The 21,365-nt window shown below is 57.8% G+C and overlaps 1 protein-coding gene across 2 annotated transcripts in view; it reads left to right on the top strand.

Moving 5' to 3' along the window:
• Positions 1 to 507: 507 nt before the first annotated feature.
• SKI (SKI proto-oncogene) overlaps positions 508 to 21,365 on the top strand; it is an 82,683-nt gene continuing 61,825 nt past the window's right edge. Inside the window, exon 1 of one of the 2 annotated variants that reach the window (XM_007980929.3) lies at positions 508 to 1,527. In XM_007980929.3, coding sequence (XP_007979120.1) covers positions 559 to 1,527 — 969 coding nt within the window. In that variant the 5' untranslated portion in view covers positions 508 to 558. The remainder of the gene's footprint in view (positions 1,528 to 21,365) is intronic. The other variant, XM_007980930.3, reaches the window with a different exon arrangement.

Below are 21,365 nucleotides of genomic sequence, written 5' to 3'. Positions count from 1 at the left end.
CCGGCCAGCGCCGCCGGGACGAGCCGGGCGGGCGCCGCGCGGTGGGAGGAGCGGGGCGGCGGCGGCGCGCCGCGCGAGGACGGCCCGGCGGGCCCCGCGCCCGCGCCCCCGCTCCTCCCGGGCCCCTCGGCCTCGGCCGCCGCGGCGATTCGCGCCTCGCGGCGCCGGCACCTGCCCGCGCGCCCCCCGCGAGCCCCGGGCCCGCGAGCGTTGGCGTTGGCGTTGGCGGCGCGCGCCGGGGCATGCCCCGCGCCTAGAGCCCGGGGGGCGCGCGGGGGACGCGCGGGGGGCCCGGGCGGCGGCGGGCGCGGCGCGGGGCGCGTGGATGTGGCGCCGGGCCCGGGCGGCGGCGGGCTCCAGCGGCGGGACCCCTTCGCCCCGCCCGCCTTCCCCTTCGCGCCCCCGGGCGAGGCCGCGGCCGTGATCGGCCGTGAGCCGGCGGCGGGGGGCGGCCGGGGTCGGGGCCGCGGGCGCCGCCGGGGCGCGCGGGGCGGCGGCGGGGGCCGGGGGGGCCCGGGCGCGCGGGAGCGGGAGCGGCCGGGGGAGCCGGAGCGCACCATGGAGGCGGCGGCAGGCGGCCGCGGCTGCTTCCAGCCGCACCCGGGGCTGCAGAAGACGCTGGAGCAGTTCCACCTGAGCTCTATGAGCTCGCTGGGCGGCCCGGCCGCCTTCTCGGCGCGCTGGGCGCAGGAGGCCTACAAGAAGGAGAGCGCCAAGGAGGCGGGCGCGGCCGCGGTGCCGGCGCCGGTGCCCGCAGCCACCGAGCCGCCTCCCGTGCTGCACCTGCCCGCCATCCAGCCGCCGCCACCCGTGCTGCCCGGTCCCTTCTTCATGCCGTCCGATCGCTCCACTGAGCGCTGCGAGACCGTGCTAGAAGGCGAGACCATCTCGTGCTTCGTAGTGGGAGGCGAGAAGCGTCTGTGTCTGCCGCAGATCCTCAACTCGGTGCTGCGCGACTTCTCGCTGCAGCAGATCAACTCGGTGTGCGACGAGCTCCACATCTACTGCTCGCGCTGCACGGCCGACCAGCTGGAGATCCTCAAAGTCATGGGCATCCTGCCCTTCTCGGCGCCCTCGTGCGGGCTCATCACCAAGACGGACGCCGAGCGCCTGTGCAACGCGCTGCTCTACGGCGGCGCCTACCCGCCGCCCTGCAAGAAGGAGCTGGCCGCCAGCCTGGCGCTGGGCCTGGAGCTCAGCGAGCGCAGCGTCCGCGTGTACCACGAGTGCTTCGGCAAGTGTAAGGGGCTGCTGGTGCCGGAGCTCTACAGCAGCCCGAGCGCCGCCTGCATCCAGTGCCTGGACTGCCGCCTCATGTACCCGCCGCACAAGTTCGTGGTGCACTCGCACAAGGCCCTGGAGAACCGGACCTGCCACTGGGGCTTCGACTCGGCCAACTGGCGGGCCTACATCCTGCTGAGCCAGGACTACACGGGCAAGGAGGAGCAGGCGCGCCTCGGTCGCTGCCTGGACGACGTGAAGGAGAAGTTCGACTACGGCAACAAGTACAAGCGGCGGGTGCCCCGGGTGAGTGGCCCCAGGCCTGGGAGCAGGGGTGGATGTGCTTGGGGTGAGGGATCCTTCTGGGCCACAGGCTCTGGTCTCCAAAGGCTGTGGGACCTGTGTTTCTGCCGTGCCCCCTGTCTCAAGTCTTTGCTTTGTTTTAGGGAAATTCAGAGTGTTCCCCTTGGCAGGGCCAGAGGGTTTAGTAGGAAGGCCCTCCTGCCCTTTCCCCCTGGAGGAGCCTGGAGTCGGGGCTGTGGCGGTGGGGTGGGGGCTAGGCCTGGTGTGTGGGGAAGGCCCACAGGCCCATAGCCTTTGCCCAGATAGGATAGGAAGGCACAGGCCTACTATGCTCCCGGGAAAGCGGCCTGCCCCGAGGTCAGGGAAGTTAGCTCCAGTTGGGCCCCAGCCGGATGCCTCAGGCCCAAGTCTTCCTTGGGGTTGGGGTGGAGGTGACTGCCCTCACCCCGAAGGCACCCAGCCTCGAAGACGGAGGGCTGCCTGCCCTTGGGCCCCAGGAGACAGAGCTTGGGCTAGACGAGGCCTGGTTTTGTTACTGGCTCCCGCTCCATGTTTGTTGCCTTGAAGTTTTGGGACAGAGACACAAAATGAAGCCAGGTGTTCAGGCTGTAGCGACAGGGGCCTGAGACTGGGCGGCTCCAGCACTGTGCTGGTTGGTCTCCCTGGGCCTGCCAGGGACCAAATCCCAGAGTGCCCCGTGTGGGGTGAGGGCCACTTGGCACCCGGCTGAGGGCCTGGTCAGCAGGCCCCTGGGCCCACATGCTGGAGTTACTGGCGGCTTGGGATTTGTTTTGGACTCACCCATTTCCTTCTCTCCTTCTGAAACGCAGAGGGGTGCGCCTGGGAAGGAGGCCGCTGGCCTGGCTTTGCAGTTTGCCAGTTGGAGGATCTACGGGATCCGGCATGGGCAGCTCCCAGGCCACAAGGCGCCGAAATTACTCAGTGGGGTCCTCAGGAACTTTCCGTTGCATACCTCCCCAAGTATTTGTAACTTTTCTTTTAAATATCCAGGCTTATTAAATTGCACACACAGAATGCTGCATTGGCTCAGCTATTCTTGGGAGGCCTAATTAATTCAGCTATTGCATCAAACTTTTTTTTCTAAATCTGTGAATAGATGCTCCAGCCCGGTTTTCTCTGGGCGCCCCTCCAGCAGAGTGTCAGATCGTGGGGAGGAGGGGCTGTGGATGGAAGCGAGGGACTGTCGCCTCTGCGCGGAGGGGGCTGCGGAGGGTGCTTGTGCGTGTGCCTGTGTGTGTGTGTGCGTCTGTGTGTGCAGGGGCGCTTCTGACCCTGCCAGGCCAGGGCTCAGGCGGCAGCTGCCTGCAGACCTGTGGGCTGGGGAAGGATGCTTGTGGCAGAGCTGCAGACAGACCTAGCAGGCTGGGACCCTTCATGTCACACGGGGAGTTGGCTGGGGTGGGTCCGATGGCGCTCCCTGTGGGCTGGGGCCTTTCTTTTTGGGGTGGCCGCACCCTTGTCAGTGCCTATGGCTGGGGGAAGCCACGTGTCGCGGGGATTGTTGGTGGGCTCGGCAGGCTGCATAGTGGGTCACCTGTGGCCAAGGCCTGAGCTGCTGGGACACACTCATCACTGTCTCCAGAGCTGACGGCAGAGGATCTCGGGTGAGCAGGGTGTGTCTGCGTTTGTTTTTGTCCGACTGTGGGTCATGTATGTGCTTGCGGTCTTTCTGTCTTCCTGGGCTTTGCTGGGGGGCCATTGGAGTGGCCAGCAGGGCCTCTTCGTCACAGCTGACACAGAGCAGGGCCCAGGCCACCGGCTTCTCCCTCCCGGCGGTTGTGAGCGCCGGGGTCCCTGGGCCGCCATGCAGACGGGCCAGACAAGCTTTCTCCCTGGTCATCTCAGCTGATGGCTCCAAGTTGCCTTTCCCGTTTGAAGTCCTCCCCAGCACAGCTCTGAAATCTCATCTACTGATCAAAAAGGAATTCCCAAGCCATACTGACGACGTTTACGGTGTGAGTGACTGGGTCCTCCAGGCCTGAGTGGCAGCCACAGCCTGGCCCTGGCAGTGGTGGCCTCCGCCTGGCTCCCTGCGTGTTCACCAGCTCCTGTGGGCTTTCCTCTCCTCATGCTCCTGGGGATGGGGCACCCATCCTGCCCGTGTTGCCTCCTGCTCTGTGTTCTTGACGTGGGGTGGCAGCCAGGGACTCTGCCCTCGCTCAGTGCGTGCCCCCTGGGTTCTGTGACTGTGTGGTTGGGAGTTCTGGGCTGCAGGATCCCCTTAAGTCTCCCTAGGACAGCCATGTGCGTGTCTCTGTGCACAGGGGCAACACATGAGAAGGGAGTGTGGTCTCAGGGTGGGCGTGGACCCGCAGTGCCCAGACCCCACTTCTCCTAGAAGGAGTGGCCTGGGAGGCCCCGCCTCCACCCTCGCTGGCTGCCGTTGGCTCCTCCCACCCGTGTCTTGACAGCTTATTCTCAGGATATGTTTTGATTTCTTCACTTCCTTTGTAGCTTATTTTAATATTTTTGATCTGCTGAAGATGAGGGCTGAGGGAACAAAGAGTGTACTGGAACTCTCTTTGCAGGGCTGCAGTTCCCAGCAGGCCTTCAGGCTCTGTGGAGCGGGAGGGAGCTGAATTGCCTTCCGGGTGTTTGTGACCAGGCTAGGGCCGGGTCTCCTGCCTGAGTGGGCTGGGTCAGCGTCACTCTGCTACCCGTGATGGGAGGTGGGAGAGGGCGGTGGTGTTCCTGTCTCCCAAACCAAGTGGGAGGCGGGGCTGCAGCTTTCGCTTTGGAAGCCTCGTGTGAAGGCGGCTGTGCCGGAGTCCCTGGCCTGTCGGCAGTGCAGTGACAGTGTGAGGGGCAGACAGTCTTCCTCCAGATGCTCCCTCATATCACGGGGTTGCAGAGGAGGCCTCCGCTCCTGTCCAGTGGCTGTCGGGCCCAGCCAGCTTCCTGCTGCTGTATCTTGGAAGACTGTGTGGGCTGTGTGGGTGCTTGGCGAGTCCCCTCTTAGGGACCCTGGGGCTGCTATCCTTGACAGGGACCTTGTCTCACCTCCGTACTCGGTTCCATGCTGGCTTTGTGACCTTGGACAAGTTGCTTAACCTCTCTGTCTCGGTGTAAACTGGGGACTGTTTCTTGATCTCGGGCTTTATGTTTTGAGTGGTACAGGTGGGGCACAGATGGGTCATGGTGCTGCTGGGATCACTTAGCCAAGAGACTGGAGCCTTCCCCACTCCCACTGCTCGCTCTTCTTTCTGGTCGGCTCGCCTCCTTCCTCTTGGGTTCTCTGATAGCCGTAGGACTCCATTGGACTACATCTTTTTGTCAGTGTAGACAGCTGTCAGAGACGGAGACAAAATGTGGCAGTTGGAGCTGCCGCTTGGCCTGCTGCCTGGGACGTGGCCCCTTGTCCCGCAGAACATCTTGCTGGGCAGCCAAGCGCTTTCCTTGCAGGCTGATAACGGTGGTGCGGTGTGGTGCCTCCCTTGGGCCATGGCAGGGTCCTGCTCCAAGGGGGCTGGGGGTCCTGCTTCAAGGGGGCCGGGGTCCTGTTCCGGGCCAGGGATTCTGCTCTGAGGGTCCCGTTCCAAGAGGGCTGGGGGGGGCCTGTTCTGGCTGGGGGTTCTGCTCCGAGGGGGCCGGGGGTCCTGTTCCTGGGGTGGTGGGCTGCCTTTGTGAGAGCTGTTGCTCGCCTGCCACGTGCGTTCTGCGCATTCTGGTGACTGGAGAATTTGGGTTGTGTTAGAGTGTTGTCGCTCTGTCCTGCAGATGCATGAGTTCCCAGGAGTCTTGCAGGTCGGCTTGCCCTTGCTCTGTGTGGGCTGGTGTGGGTCTTAGTGGGCTGCGGGCTGAGGGTCACTTGGTTGGGAAGCGCCGTGTGCCGCAGTGGAGGGTCCGGGTCCGAGACAAGGGTTTTCCGATCCCTCATGCTGGGCTTTTGACCCGTGTCACTGCGTGGCTGGCCCTGGCCCCAGGCAGTGTTTCCTGAGGCAGGTGCCCAGCCAGGTGGTCGGGCTTGAGAGCTTTGAGTCTCGAGGTCTGTTCTGGGGATGCCTGTGCTGGGGGAGGCCAGGAAGGGGCTGCTGGGCTGGGCGGGCCTCGGGAGGAGCTGTGGTTTGCTCTTTTAAGCTGAACTGATCACAGGCAGGGACAGCATCAGGAGTTTCTCTCTGGGACACCCCTCACTCAGCGCAGTCGCCGTGTGTGGGTTTCGGGCTATGCCTTCCCAGACACCCTCAGGTCCGGGGATCACTTTGGGGGCCATCTGGCCCTTTGTCCACCGGCATCCTTTGGAAAAAGAGTCTGCTGTGAGTGTTTTTCTCCAGCTTTTTGTGGGGTTCCATGTGGTCTTGGGCCATGCTCTGAGGTCAGGCTCCTGGGCAGGCCCTGGTCCCTGTGCAGAAGGCCAGGATCTGTAGGTTTGGGCTGGTCTGCCCCCCAGGTGAGGGTTCTGGAAAGACAGCCGGCTCCTGGGTCTTCTCAAGGGGCGGGGGCACAGCAGCTTGAGAGCGGTTCTTGACCTCTGCCCACCCCGGCTGGCTGTGCACGGACTGGGGAGGGCATGGGCGGCTGCCCCTGGTAGCTTCTGCAGGGAACAGAACCTAGTGGTCATTTTCCCCGCACGGTCTGTCATCCAACAGTCTGGGACCCCTCTGGGAGCTGGGCTGGGTCCCTCGCCTTCTGGGACAGCAGGGTCACGGGGGGGGGGGGAGTTCCCTCTGTCAGTGTCTTGTTTCTCAGCCGTCCCTGTGGCTGATTTGTGCAATGTCTGGCTGGCTGGCTGAGTCTCCGGGTGAGGGCAGACAGGATATGGTGCGAGGAAGTCTGGGGTAAGTGTGAGCCGAACCCCGCCCTGGAGTCTCGCGGGGTTGTGGGGCCACAGCCCCAGCTTAGGTTAGGCCTTCGCTGCCAGCAGGGCCTCCAGAGAGAAGGCGGCGGTTCCGGGGCCTGGGCCCTGACTGGCAGGAGGTGTCCATGCCGGCGGCCGGACTCTCTGTGGCAATAATGTGTCTCTTTCGAAGGATTGCGAAAGTTGAGGGAGGATTTCTCCACTGGAAGAATTATGCAAGTTTCAACTGAAATGTTTTTAAAAAGTTTCTTTGTTTTGAGTCAAAATACAGAGGGTGAATTATTTCCCTAATATCTGGGAGAGCTGGAAAAGAAGGCCCCGTCCTTACTCTTAAGGGCTCTTCCCCTCCTGAGCAGTGGTCACCAGGCCAGGGTGTCTTGGAGTCGGGGGCTGCCCGGGGACCAGCTGTTTACACCTGGCCTCCAGAGCGGGCGGTAGGGCGGCTGCTTCCTGTCGTGCCCTGGCTGTCACCCTCATGGTCTGGAGCGGGTTTTTTTTTTTTTTTTTTTGAGACAGTCTGTCTCTGTTACCCAGGCTGGAGTGCAGTGGTGCCATCTTGGCTTGCTGCAGCCTCTGTCTCCTGGGTGTAAGTGATTCTCCTGCCCCAGCCTCCCGTGTAGCTGGGATTACAGATGTATGCCACCATGCCCAATTAACTTTTTTGTAGTTTTAGTAGAGATGGGGTTTCACCATGTTGGCCAGGCTGGTCTTGAACTCCTGACCTCAAGTGATCCACCCACCTTGGCCTCCCAAAGTGCTGGGATTACGGGCATGAGCCACCGTGCCTGGCCCCTGGAGTGGGTTCTGCCACGGAAGGCATCCCTGGGGCCTGCAGGGTGGAGGGGTCGCCCCCGCCATCCCACCTGTTCTCTTGAGGCCTGGTTACCCTCTGCAGACCAGGTGCCATGCCGGGTGACCCTCAGGAAGCTCTGGCTCACCCCGGGGGTTGGGGAGCATGGTAAGTGATAGCTCTATAGGTGCTGCTGCTTTGTGAATATGAGAGAGAGTTCCAGAAGGGTCCCGCTTCCCAGAGCCTGCATGCTGGTTTCGCTGTGCGGTACTTGATATTTTTCCAGGCTGCCTTGCTGGGGTGGCCTCGATGGGGGGCCCAGGCAGCCTCCAGCTCTGGGGACATACCGCCACGTGAGCCTGCTTATTTACGAAGATGAAGAACCAGGACTCGAGTGTGAATTTTAAATGAGATTGTGGGGACAATAGTAAAATCCAGACTAGGACCAGATGGACCCAGCACCTGCGTTGGCCATGGCCCGGAGGTGGCGTGGTGGCGCCTGGTGCCTGTGGCCCTCAACTTGTGTCCTGCCTGCCGCCTAGTAGGCCTTCGCTCGAAGCGCTTGTTCCTTTGAGTACTGCTCCTGTCTCTTGTCTGGGGGGAACGGATAAAGGGAGCTTTGAGAGGCGTTTTGGCTTGAGTCTGGGAAACGGCCGAGATTCTCTTTGGTGCTTGGTGTTCATGTCTTCTCTGATTTTACTTTTTTGACTCATAAAGATGGAAGGAGTGCTCTGCCTTGGTGCCCCTGCAGTCGGGGCGTCTAGGCCTGCCTCTTAGGCCAGCACACCCAGCCCTTGTCAGGCCTTCTTGGGCTGCCTCTGCTGGGGGCCTCTTGTCTCACTGGCCATGGGGGTTGTCGTGTGTGTGGTTGTGTTGCCGGCCTCAGGGGCTAGGGTTGGGGGGGCCTGGTCACGTCTGGGTCCCCAGTTTGGTGGCCAGATTCAATAACTCACTGAATGACTCTGGACCTCGCAGGCATTGGCGGTCAGGGTTTATTGGCAGCTCCGTTCTCTGGCTAGAAGGGGGAATGCTGTTTCTTCTTTCACCGTTTCACCTTTGTTTTTTTTTGAGACGGAGTCTCGCTCTGTCGCCCAGGCTGGAGTGCAGTGGCGTGATCTCGGCTCACTGCAACCTCCACCTCCCGTGTTCAAGCAATTCCCCTGACTCAGCCTGCCGAGTAGCTGGGACTACAGGCGTGGACCACTACGCCTGGTTAATTTTTTGTATTTTAGTAGAGATGGGGTTTCACCATGTTGGCCAGAATGGTCTCCATCTCCTGACCTCATGATTCACCCGCCTCAGCCTCCCAAAGTGTTGGGATTACAGGCGTGAACCACTGCGCCGGCCATTGTTCCACCTTTGGAAGAAATTGGTTCACTGTCTTCTGACCTGGGGGCGCTTCTACCCTGGTTCCATGTTGAGGGCTCGGAAGGTGCTGGAATATTACCTTTGACTGGTGAGGCTGAGTGCTGATGCTCCTCCCAGCTCTCAGCCCTGCCTGGACTGACTGTGGCTTCTGCTGGAATGTCGGTGGCTGACTTAGAAACAGCTCCTGTTCTAGGCTTCCTGCAGGCCCCACGGTGCTGCTCATTTCAGAGAAATGCAGCTCAGGCTGGCGGCCTCAGGGTGGGCATGGGTGGCAGGGGACACCGTCACCCAAATCAGAGGATCTGTCTCTGTCCTGAGGGTTCCACCCCAGGACCCAAGACACTAACTGGGCTCTTGTGTGGCCTTTCCCAACCAGACCTGATCCCTGAGCTGCGTGAGGTGATGGTGACTCCACGACAACTCGTGTCCCGTTATGGGGGCACCTGGGGACTGGCTGACCTCACCAGGAAGTGCGTCAGGAGTGGGTGAGGGGCGGTGGGAGGGCAGGGAGCACCCAGCAGGTGTCCAGTGGTGCTGGCGCTGCCTCTGTCTCTCTGTCCATGCCCTGCCTGTATCTGAAGCAGCTTAGGTGCTCCCTGCGGGGCTCCCTGGCTGCTGTGGTTCCTGAAGACTGTGGCTGTGCCGGTGTTTCCTTTGATGTCAGTTTTCTTCTACAGGGGAAACCATATTGCCAGGAGAGCCAGGTGTCTGCTAATTACATTGTGTTCTTCTGCCCAGGAGTAAATTTGTAAGTGATGAGAATAAGAAGCAGCTGTCAGCCTGCAGACCTGCCCTCACCCTGCCCTGGTTGGTGCTGCCTGCTGGGAACTGCTGGTCCAGCTGTTGAGAGGAGGCCGATTGGGTGCACAGTTGTTGCAGAGTCTGATGTAGGCTCTCTGTCCCGAAAGTAACGTGGAAACATTTTTGCTTTTACTATGGAGTATGTGTCTTTGCCCAGAAACAGAGATGCTCTTGCTTTCTTTTTTTGGAAATAAGGCCCATAGGTTGAGTCCTTCTTGCCCTGTTGAGGGAACGTGTCTGTCCTTAGCATGGAGGCCAGTCTGGCTGGGTGCTGAGCTCGTCCTGCAGAACACGCGTAAACACCTCATCCCTAAGAGCCCCGGGAGGCTGGCACCTTCTGTGGGAGGTCTGAGGTTGGCCCATTTGACCCTATCCAGGATGGGTTACTTACGGAGTCGAATGGGCCTCAATAGGCTGATCACCCTCTCGTGGCGGGCGTCTCTCCCGGTGCCCTCCCGCCTGGTGCTGTCAAAGGCTTCTCTGTGTCAGGCATTGGGCTATGGCACCCCCAGGTCCCCGCCTGGTATGGCTGCCCATGGTCCAGGCAATGCCAGGGCAGGCATCCTTGACTCCCTCCCTCACCCTCACGGCTGGCCCTGGAGGTCTGTCTGAGGGGAGTTAGGCTTCACTGTCCATGCTCAGAGAACCTGAGCCTTTCTTGGGAAGCAGTTTGTCCCCGTGCCTCCCTTCAGGCTCCTGTGGCCTGAGGAGCCTCCACATGGCAGTGGATGGCAGCTCCAGCTGCCCGTGGCCCTCTTTTTTTATAGTTTCCCAGACGACTAGGCCAAGCTGGGCCTCTGCGTCCTAGACTCGATATTCCCTGTGCTGCTCTGGAAGGTTGGCGGCCCTTTGTGGACCTACACAGTACCCAGGACAGGCCTGCCATGGCACCGGTTGGGCCTCTGGGCACAGGGTGCTCTGCCTCCCTGGCCCTGACAGGCTCTGACGCCTAAGGATGGGGACCAGGCACTCCCAGCCTTGAGACTTCCCTCTGCAGAGGTGGCACAAGCCTGGGGCCCCAGAGAGAGGGACTCCTGCCTGCCTGGTGAGGGTGAGCGTGGGGTCTGGACTCTGACTCCTGGTCCAGGCGGGAGGAGGAGCACACTGGACAGGGCAGCTGAACCACCCTCTGCGGAGCTGTGGACACTGCATGTGTGGTGCCGAAGGTGTGCACGTCCACCGAGGCCACCTGCGCCACGGCCCGTGTCCTGTGGACTGGTGCTCACCGAGTGAGAGCTTTATACAGAACCTGGGCTGTCAGTGGGTTGGGCCACCCTGGGGAGGGGGGTATTCTGTGTGCTTGCACTGAAGCCTGCCCCAGGCTGCCTTCTGGGTTAGGGACAGCTAGAACCTCCATAGCTGGTGTGACGTCTGTGAGATCTCAGCTGCTTCCTCCCTGGACACCCGTGTGGACCTGGAGGGAGGTGGGGACCCGGCCTGGCACGGTCCCCGGCCACCTGCCTAGTGCTCCGGCTTGTGCCGTTGGCAGGGCCTTCGCTCTACCTCACCTGCTGCCTCCGCATTTCCTGGCTACAACCCTGTTGCCCAAACCATTAAAAAAATTATACTCCCAAGTTGAATGATATGCAAATGTAGTCAATTAAGCGAGGGGATTTTAATTAGCAGTTTAAGTTCATGTGTGAAGTGCCTTGCCTTAATTACTTGACAGTTTTGTTGTAAATTTGCTAAGTTTTTTTTTGCAGAACTATCAAAACTGTGATTTTTGTTAACATTCTTGGATGCAGTGAGTGTCGCCCAGCTTGCCTGACCCTAGTGGGTTTTGTCTTAATTTATAAAGCTCGTTAAACTGTGAAAACAAGGTAAACCCCCTGGGTTGCCTCTGTGTGGCTCTTTGAGTCAAGTCGGGCTCAGTGTCTTCCTTGTCACTGGCTGGGGTGGGGACCTGCCTCTCTCGTGGTCTTGAGCTCCCCTTGGGGGAACGGGTGAACCCTCTTGGCATGTGGGTGTAGCCGATGGCAGCACCTGTGTCTGGGGACACATCCCGGACCTGAATGAAGTCAGGAAGGGTTTCGACCTGGACAGCCCGCATGCCAGGGACCCGCGGGGTGTGCGGTGGCGAGGGCCTGGTCTAGGTGGCGGGCTCCTTGGTGATGCCAGGGACCCGCGGGGTGTGCGGTGGCGAGGGCCTGGTCTAGGTGGCGGGCTCCTTGGTGATGCCAGGGACCCGCGGGGTGTGCGGTGGCGAGGGCCTGGTCCAGGTGGCGGGCTCCCTGGTGATGCTGGCGGCTGGCTGTGGATGGCTGTGCGTGGGTCTTGGGGTTCACAGTTCAGTTTGGGAGAGGGGAGAACCCCTCACTTTGAAGTCTTTCCTGGCCAATGGGAGGCCTCTCAGAGCAGCTTTCACAGCTCCGGGGCTGGGTGAGGCCTGTGTCTAGGCTCATGCCGCCCTCCGGGGTGTCCCGGTGTGTCTGGGCAGTGGTGCAGCTCCTTGCGCTGGGTGTAGGTTTGCTTCAGTTCCCCACTGCTGCTTCAACTGCCTCCTTTGTGGGTCCGTGGAACTTCGGTGCCCCCATCCCTGTTCAGCTCCCTGACTGAGCTCGATGCCTCTGGTGTAGATGGGCTTTTTATTTTCCCATCTAAACATCGTTATTGAAATTGTGATGTCTTTGGTATTTTAATGGGCTGTAGATAAAGGAGGACCTGTTTTCTCTCAGGAGTGCCTGTGGGGTCCCTTGTTCTGGTTTGCTCGGTGAGGTGTGGCCCCAGGTGCTGAGGAAGGTGGCCAGGACCCCACAGGGCAGCCCCCACCACAGGGGCTGCTGTCCTCTGGGTTCTGCTCCACTTTCTGGGACCTTGGCCCAGGAGGCCTCTGGGAGGGTGAAATGGCCGCAGGCCTGGGGAAGGGGCACTGGCGGGAAGCCACAGGCAGAGAAGTCAGGGAGGAGGGAGGCCTGGGTCTGGAGGAACGTGGGAAGGGCAGGCGCCTCCGAGCAGCCTCAAGAAATGTGGGCCAGGCTGGTCTGGCCGCGGGCAGGACTGTGTCTGGGACTCTGAGTTGCCAGAAGCACCTGGCGACAAGCCACATGTTGTCCACAGTGTCGCCCGGCCCCCATGAGGAGGTCCCGTGGGTGGTGGCTGGTGGGGGGCAAGGCTGCGGGACTGGAACCGCTGAGCAGGGGTTCCTGGGGCCAGCAAGGCCCCCAGAAGAAGAAATCAAGTGGATTTTAAGAAGCAGAGCTCTCTTTAGCCCGAAGTAACCATAGAGCATTAACAAGAAAACCTGGGGTTCTTAGAAATGCAGCTCTCTCTGCTCGTTCGGCGGACGGCGGACAGTTGTAGATCCCGGAGAGTAGTGGCGCGGACACGGACTTCACCCTCGGTGGGGGGGGAGAAGCACAGCGTCCTGTCATTCATGAGTCAGGTGAGAGGCGCGAAAAACCACAGCTCTTAGGAAAATCTGTGCTACCCAGTGTGGGGGCCGTCCACAGCCCCTCCAGCACTGCTAGTAGGTGGCTCCGCATTGGCCCCAAGCCTCCTCGGCTGTGCTCAGACCCTGAGATGTCCTGGGCACCCTGGTTGAACTTTGGTGGATAACTGCAGGGTGCACACAGGAGCTGCAGGTGAGGGGTTTGTAGGAGCTCTGTGGCCGCCCTACATCCCTGACCTCTGCCATTTTCTGCCTAAACGTGGACACGTGGAAGAGGGAGCCCAGGATGTTGTGGACCCGGAAGGCGGGACCCTGCGGGCTCCATCCCTTCACTTCAGGGCATGGAGGGCCCAGGGTCCCCTCACACTTGCCTGCAGGGACCAGCAGGGAACGCTTCTCTTTTTACTGTCATTATGAACTTATGGCTTAAATATGTCTGTGGACTTAAGAGTGCCATCCTGTGTGGAAAATTTCTGGCTTTCACTGAAGTAGAGAGATTAGCTCAATGCACCCCGTGTATCGCGTTCACCAGTTATCCATGGCTCACTCATTTTGTTTCATCCAACTTCCCTCTCCTATTTTGAGGGGGAGGGACTGTAATTTTGTTTTGTTTTGTTTTGTTTTTGAGACGGTGTTCTACTCTGTAGCCCAGGCTGCAGTGCCACCAGTGGCACGATCTTGGCTCACTGCAAGCTCCGTCTCCTGGGCTCACTCCATTCTCCTGCCTCAGCCTCCCGAGTAGCTGGGACTACAGGCGCCCACCACCACGCCCGGCTAATTTTTTTGTATTTTTAGTAGAGACAGGGTTTAACCATGTTAGCCAGGATGATCTTGATCTCCTGACCACGTGATCCGCCTGCCTCAGCCTCCCAAAGTGTTGGGATTATAGGCGTGAGCCACCGCGCTCAGCCGGGAGTGTAATTTTTTAAAGCAAATCCCAGGCATCATCTTATTTCATATTTAAGTGTTTCGGTATCCACATCTAAGGAATATGGCATTGTAAACAATGCTAACTATGACCCATTAACTTGCCTAACAAAGCTAAGGGGGATTTCTGGACACCAGCCTATGTTCAGGTCCCTCCTGTCTCAGAAGGGTCCTCCTGCTGCTTTTTGGGACCAAGGGACAACACTGCGTATGATGAGTGGGTCTTCCACGCGGGCCTCTGTGTGTGCATGTGTGGTGCTGTGATGGGCTGTGGGGACAGTCCGAGGGCTGACCTGAGCCTGGCAGAGGCAACATCTTTTTGGGAGGCAGCAGGCCAGGAGAGAGCGGAGCTGGTTGGAGGAGGGCCAGCCTCCCCACCTGGAGACTGTTGGTGACCTTCCTCATGTGGTGCGCCCCTTGGCACGGCCCCCAGCCGCTAGTGGTGAGCCTTTGTAATGTCTGAACACTTCCCGTGCGTGTCTAGTCAGGAGAGTGATCAGAGAAGTGATTGGTGTGTGCTCACCGAAGAAGCCCAGAACAGCGGAGAAGAGTGCAGAGGGTGACCCCTTCTCTCTCTGTTCTTGGCGGGTTGGGGCAGAAGTACAGTGTCCTGTGGTTCACATGTCAGGGGAGAGGCGGGAACGTGCCACAGCTCTGTTGCTGGAAACATGGGAAGCCGGGATACGGCCGACCGTGGCCCCTTCTGACCCCGCTGGGGAGGGGGTGTCCCTGTCCTCACTGTAGTCTCTGCCACATTGACGGAAAGATTTTTCTTTTTTCTCATTTTTGGAGACAAGGTCTTGTTCTGTCATCTGTGCTGGAGAGTGCAGCGGTGTGATCCCAGCTCACTGCAGCTTTGACCTCTTGGACTCAAGTGATTCTCCTGCCTCAGCTTCCTGAGTAGCCAGGACTACAGGTGGGCATCACCGCACCTGGCTGATGTTTTTGTAATTTTAGCGATATGATCTCCGTATGTTGCCCAGATTGGTCTGGAACTCCTGGGCTCAAGTGATCCTCCTGCCTCAGCCTCCCAAAGTGCTGTGCGCCACCGCTCCTGGACTGAAAGATTTCTTAATTGGATTTTTCCATATGTGCACTAAGGTCTGCCTTTTTCCCTGAATGAGGCGTAACAAGTATATCTGTGACTGTGTTTTCTTTGTTTTTTGAAACGGAGTCTCGCTCTGTCCCCCAGGCTGGAGTGCAGTGGCACGATCTTGGCTCACTGTGAGCTACGCCTCCTGGGTTCACGCCATTCTCGTGCCTCAGCCTCCCAAGTAGCTGGGACTACAGGTAACCGCCACCATGCCCGGCTAATTTTTTGTATTTTTAGTAGAGACGGGTTTCACCGTGTTAGCCAGGATGGTCTCGATCTCCTGACCTTGTGATCCACCCACCTCGGCCTCCCAAAGTGCTGGGATTACAGGCGTGAGCCACCGCGTCCAGCCTGTGTTTTCTGTAGGAATATTACTGTGACATTCTTGTAAGAAGTAAGTGAAAAGCACACCAGCACAGTATTCACATAACACAGAAAGGTGTAAAAGACAAATGCAGACGTGGGTGAGGGCAGAGTTCTTGGTTTATCACAAGGGCACGTGAACGCGGTTCCCCGTCTGCCCTGCTCTGCTCAGCACCTTTGGGATATCAGTGCCTTGGGTGCCTGGTGCCTTTTTGGGCCAGCCCTGTGGTATTTTGGAGTATTAGTTGGTATTGAGGGTCTGGAACTTACTTAGTGTCTAGGGCATGGCCCGTGTTTTGGTATTGCAAGAGATGCTTCAGGGCGTGTGTTAACACAGACACATCACACGAGCTTCGTGACCACATGCTGGCTGCACGAGATGTCAGTGTTCTCCAGCTACCGCCTGCTTTATCCCTGCCTTGCCCTCTCATGCTCCTCAGCGGGGGCCACCGTCATCTTGCCCCGCCCGCTCTTTCTGCAGGCTGGCCATTGTGCTCTGTTGCAGAAGCCCGTCAGGGTGCTGGTCTGCACGTGTGCTTTTCGAGTGCCCGTCACTCTGGCCGGCTCACTGTGTCACTGTCACCGTGCAGCTTTGTTCGTCCTGTTCTTGTGCCTTGGGACGAATGGGCAGAGTGCTTGCTGTTGGTTGTTCTGTGGTGCACATGTGGGCCTGGGAGTGAAACAGCTTGGTTGGAGGGCGTCGGTCAGGCCTGCTTGTCTTCCGAAGCATCCCAACCCTCCCTGTCGTCAGTCTTGTTGGCTGTAAACGCATTCTCTGCTGCGTGGGATGCTAGGTGTGTGGTAAGTTTCTTGTGGATGCGGCAGGTCAGTGGGGAGGCACACTGTCTGCTGGGTACCCTGTTATTTACTGATACACGCACACGCAATACACATCTCTATAGATTGCTTTTGTATGTTAGCTCAGCTGGGATGATTCTGTTTGTGCTTAGATCTTTGTCCACATTTCTGATCATTTCCTTAGTAGGCTCTGAGATTCCCCTAAAAGGTGGAGTTGTTTTACCCAAACTTTTCTTTGAATGGTGTGCAGTTTACATGCCCATGCCCACAGAGTTAAGAAACTGCCCATTTTCCTACCTCCTGATGACTTACCTCCGCTCTGTCACCTAGGCTGGAGTGCGGGGCGCCATCTCAGCTCACTGCAAGCTCCGCCTCCCGGGTTCACGCCATTCTCCTGCCTCAGCCTCCCGAGTAGCTGGAACTACAGGTGCCTGCCACCATGCCCGGCTAATTTTGTGTATTTTTAGTAGAGACGGGGTTTCACCGTGTTAGCCAGTGTGGTCTGGATCTCCTGACCTTGTGATCCGCCCGCCTTGGCCTCCCAAAGTGCTGAGATTACAGGCGTGAGCCACCATGCCCGGCCCCTCCTGATGACTTTTAAGATTCTGTCATTTAGGCTGGGTGTGGTGGCTCATGCCTGTAATCCCAGCATTTTGGGAGGCTGAGGTGGGTGGATCACCTGAGGTCAGGATTTCAAGACCAGCCTGGCCAACATGGTAAAACCATGTTTCTATTTAAAAAAATACAAAAATTAGCCAGGTGTGGTGTTGCACACCTGTAGTCCCAGCTACTTGGGAGGCTGAGGCTGGAGAATCACTTGAACCTGGGAGGTGGAGGTTGCAGTGAGCCGAGATAGTGACATTCTACTGCAGCCTGGGTGATAGAGCGAGACTTTGTCTCATAAAACAAAAAACAGGCCGGGCGCGGTGGCTCACGCCTGTAATCCCAGCACTTTGGGTGGCCAGGGCGGGCGGATCACGAGGTCAGGAGATCGAGAGCATCCTGGCTAACACAGTGAAACCCCGTCTCTACTAAAAATGCAAAAATTAGTTGGATGTGGTGGCGCACGCCTGTAATCCCAGTTACTCGGGAGGCTGAGGCAGGAGAATTGCTTGAACCTGGGAGGCAGAGGTTGCAGTGAGCTGAGATCGTGCCACTGCACTCCAGGATGGGCGACAGAGCGAGACTCTGTCTCAAAAAAAAAAAAAAAAATTCTGTCATTTAGAGTGTCTTTGTTAATTTGAAAGGTGAAATATCTCATCGTTTAATTTGTATTTCTTTGCTTTTTGGTCGGTTGGTGGTTATTTCAGTAATTTTTTCTGTAACTTGTCCCTATTACATTTTTTTATTGTGGCAAAATAGACATAATGTTTACCATTATGTGTACCATTCAGCAGTGTTGAACACATGGGGTGACAGTGAAGGAATGGAAAAAGACGTCCCATGCCACTGGTAACCAAAAGAAAACAGGAGTGGCTCCATTTGTATCACACAAAATAGACTTTTTTTTCAGAAACTATTCCTAGAGACGGAAAAGTAGTTACAGAATGATAAACGGGTCGAATCAACTGGAAGATCTAGCAATAATATATATGCACCCAACATCAGAACAGCTAAAACTATAAAGCAAATTCACACTGCTGTTCACCTACCTTCCCAGGCCCAGCCTCTGTCCCCGTGAAACACTCACTCCCGATTCTGCCACCCCCAGGCCCCGGCACCCACCCACCGCTTTCTGTTTCTGTGAGTTTGGTGACTCTAGGGACCTCCTGTGAGAGGAGTCGCACAGGATCTGTCCTTTTGTGACAGCTTATTTCGTTCAGTGCCGTGTCCTCAAGGTGCAGCCATGAGCAGCCTGTGTCACAGTCTCCTTCTTTCTTTTTTTTTTTTTTTTTGAGACGGAGTCTCGCTCTGTCGCCCAGGCTGGAGTGCAGTGGCTGGATCTCAGCTCACTGCAAGCTCCGCCTCCCAGGTTCCCGCCATTCTCCTGCCTCAGCCTCCGGAGTAGCTGGGACTACAGGCGCCCGCCACCTCGCCCGGGTAGTGTTTTGTGTTTTTTTTTTTAGTAGAGACTGGGTTTCACCGTGTTAGCCAGGATGGTCTCGATCTCCTGACCTCATGATCCTCCTGTCTTAGCCTCCCAAAGTGCTGGGATTACAGGCTTGAGCCACCGTGCCCGGCTCCTTCCCTCTTAAGACTGAACCACAGGCTGTTGCTTGGATGTATTTTGTTTACCCGTTTCTCTCGGTGGACACATGGGTGACTTCCACAGTTTAGCTGTCGTGAATGATGCTGCTGCTGTGAGCACGGGTGCACAGTGACCTCTGGAGACCCTGCCTTCAGTTCTGGGTGTAGATTCAGAAGTGGAATTGCTGGATCATTGATCATTCTAGTTTTATTTATTTTTGAGACAGCATCTTGCTCTGTCACCCAGGCTGGAGTGCAGTGGCATGATCTTGGCTCACTGCAGCCTCCACCTCCTGGACTCAAGTGATTCTCCTGTCTAAGCCTCCCAAGTAGCTGGGACTAAAGGCATGTGCCACCCCTCCCGGCTAATTTTTGTATTTTTTGTAGAGACAGGGTTTCACCATGTTGGCCTGGCTAGTCTTGAACTCTTGACCTTATGTGACCTACCCACCTTGGCCTCCTAAAGTGCTGGGATTACAAGCATCAGCCACTGCACCTGGCCCTTTTTTTCCTTCTTTCTTTCTTTTTTTTTTTTTTTGAGATGGCACCTCTCTCTGTTGCCCAGGCTGGAGTGTAGTGGCGCCATCTCGGCTCACTGCAAGCTCCACCTCCTGGGTTTATGCCATTCTCCTGTCTCAGCCTCCCGAATAGCTGGGACTACAGGCGCCTGCCACCACACCTGGCTAATTTTTTTGTATTTTTAGTAGATATGGGGTTTCACCGTGTTAGCCAGGATGTTCTCCATCTCCTGACCTCATGATCCACCCGCCTCGGTCTCCCAAAGTGCTGTGATTATAGGTGTAAGCCACGGCACTTGGCTTTTTTTTTTTTTTTTTTTTTTTTTTTTTTGAGGCAGAGGAGTCTCACTCTGTTGCCCAGGCCGGAGTGCGGTGGCTCTATCTCGGCTCACTGCAGCCTCCGCCTCCTGGGTTCAAGTGATTCTCCTGCCTTAGCCTCCTGAGTAGCTGGGACTATAGGTGTATGCCACCACACCTGGCTAATTTTTGTGTTTTTAGTGGAGACAGTATTTCGCCATGTTGACCAGGCTGGTCTCTGACTCCTGGCCTCCCAAAGTGCTGGGATTACAGGCGTGAGCCACCACATTCAGCCCGGTTCTCTTTTTGAAGAACCGACTGTTTTTCATAGTGGCTGCAGCATTTTCCACTTCCAGCAACAGCATTCAAGCAACACTGTCTTCACATCCTCTCCAGCACTCGTTCTGTTTTTTGACAGCAGCCATCCTAATGGGTGTGAGGTGGCATCTCATTGTGGTTTTGCTTCTCATTTCCCTGATGACTAGTATGTTGAGCATTTTTTCGTGTGCTTATTGGTCCCTCCTGTATCCTCTTTGAGGAATGTCTGAGTCCCTCTTTTTTTGTTTGTTTGTTTTTGTTTTTTTTGAGACGGAGTCTCGCTCTGTCGCCCAGGCTGGAGCGCAGTGGCCAGATCTCAGCTCACTGCAAGCTCTGCCTCCCGGGTTTACGCCATTCTCCTGCCTCAGCCTCCCGAGTAGCTGGGACTATAGGCGCTCGCCACCTCGCCCAGCTAGTTTTTTGTATTTTTTTTAGTAGAGACGGGGTTTCACCATGTTAGCTAGGATGGTCTGGATCTCCTGCCCTTGTGATCCGCCCGTTTCGGCCTCCCAAAGTGCTGGGATTACAGGCTTGAGCCACCGCGACCGGCCTTAGTCCCTCTTTGAGTTGAGTTGTGTGTGGAGGCTTTTGCTCAGTTGTGCTTCTTTCTCTACTCTGGTTAGTGATCCTGTTCCACTTGTTGTAGATTTCTGTCTCCTGTGTCTACCGCATGCACCGTGGTCTGATCCTCCCTCTGTTGCCGGAGGCTGCCTCCGTCCTCTGCTGTGGTGGTCAGGAAGCTGGAGCGTCTCGGCGCCAGATTCATCTTTGTAAGGGGAGACGCTCTGTGAGCCTCAGTGTGTAGCACCGTCTGCAAGTCAGACTCCCCACCCCTCCTTTGTGCGAGCTGGGCGGGGGCTCTGCCGGAACTGGTGGTGCTCATGGAAAGGGCTTCTGTGTGATGCAGACATGACAGTCACCTGCTGGGGCCAAGGGCTGTGAGTGCCGTTGGGGGAGGCAGTCTCAGAGTGAGATGGGGCAGTCAGGCCTGAACGGGGCTGCTGTTCCATGAAGGAGCACCTACTGTGTGCCTGGCCTGTGGCAGCAGCAAAGAGGAACCTGCCGGGGCCTCAGGGACCTCCACCTTGCCCACTGTGGCCAGGCTGCTTCTACTTTCTGGGAGGCCTGTGCAAGAGCCATGGGCACAGGCTGGGCACAGTGGCTCGCGCCTGTAATCCCAGCACTTTGGGAGGCCGAGGCAGGTGGATCACGAGGTCAGGAGTTCACGACCAGCCTGGCCAATATGGTGAAACCCCATCTCTACTAAAAATACAAAAGTTAGCCAGGTGTGGTGGCAGGCACCTGTAGTCCCAGCTACTTGGGAGGCTGCGGCAGGAGAATCACTTGAACCTGGGAGTCAAGAGTTTGCAGTGAGCTGAGATTGTGCCACTGCACTTCAGCCTGGGCAACAGAGCGAGACTCCATCTTAAAAAGAAAAAAGGAACCATGGGCATGTGTGCGCGCAGGTGTGCGTGGGTGTGTGCGCACAGGGGTGCATGGGTGTGTGCAGCCAGAGAGGGAAGGGCTTGGGTCAAGGGCTGCCCTCAGCCTGGGGCCAGGGAAGGGCAGTGAGAGGACCCCAGATTCCCAAAATGACCAGGGGCCTGTTTGCAGCTTCCTTCTGCCTCCTCTCTTCTCGCTCTGAAGTTATGTCCTGCCAGATCCTGGAGAAAATTCTTTTAGCAAAGTGATGGCTTCCCTGAAAATACTTCCCACCATGCAGAAGCCCATCAGAGTCCTCCCTTTGGAATCCCATTGCCAAATGTGGGTGGTGTGGTGGACCCGGGGCAAGGTGCCGTTTTCTTGGCAACCCCTAGAAATGCCTCCCTGGGGTTGGGGTGTAGCCACCAGGCAGGAAGTGTGTATCCTCCTGCCCTGGCCACTTGGGGTTTCTGGGACAATCTGCTGGCTTGACCTTGACTTTTCCCTGAAAACAGGAGCCCCAGGGCCTGCTCCTGGCATCAGGACTTGCTCTTCCTTTTTCCTGGCCCTCACAGGTGCCCTTGGGGAGCGCACAGCTGCCCCGGCCCGAGTCCAGTCTGGCTTTCGGGAAGGGGCCTCACTGCTGGCTGCACACCTTGGCCTCCTTCCCCTGGACACACCATTGCTGACGCAGCTGGGACCGCCCTTGGACGCCACGTGCCCGCCTCTTTCACCAGGGCATGTGGGCTGGG

Source organism: Chlorocebus sabaeus, chromosome 20 (genome assembly GCF_047675955.1).
Source record: "Chlorocebus sabaeus isolate Y175 chromosome 20, mChlSab1.0.hap1, whole genome shotgun sequence".
Lineage (NCBI taxonomy): Eukaryota > Metazoa > Chordata > Mammalia > Primates > Cercopithecidae > Chlorocebus > Chlorocebus sabaeus.
The sequence above is the reverse complement of the archived record's forward strand: the minus strand, read 5'-3'. Positions and strand labels throughout refer to the sequence as shown.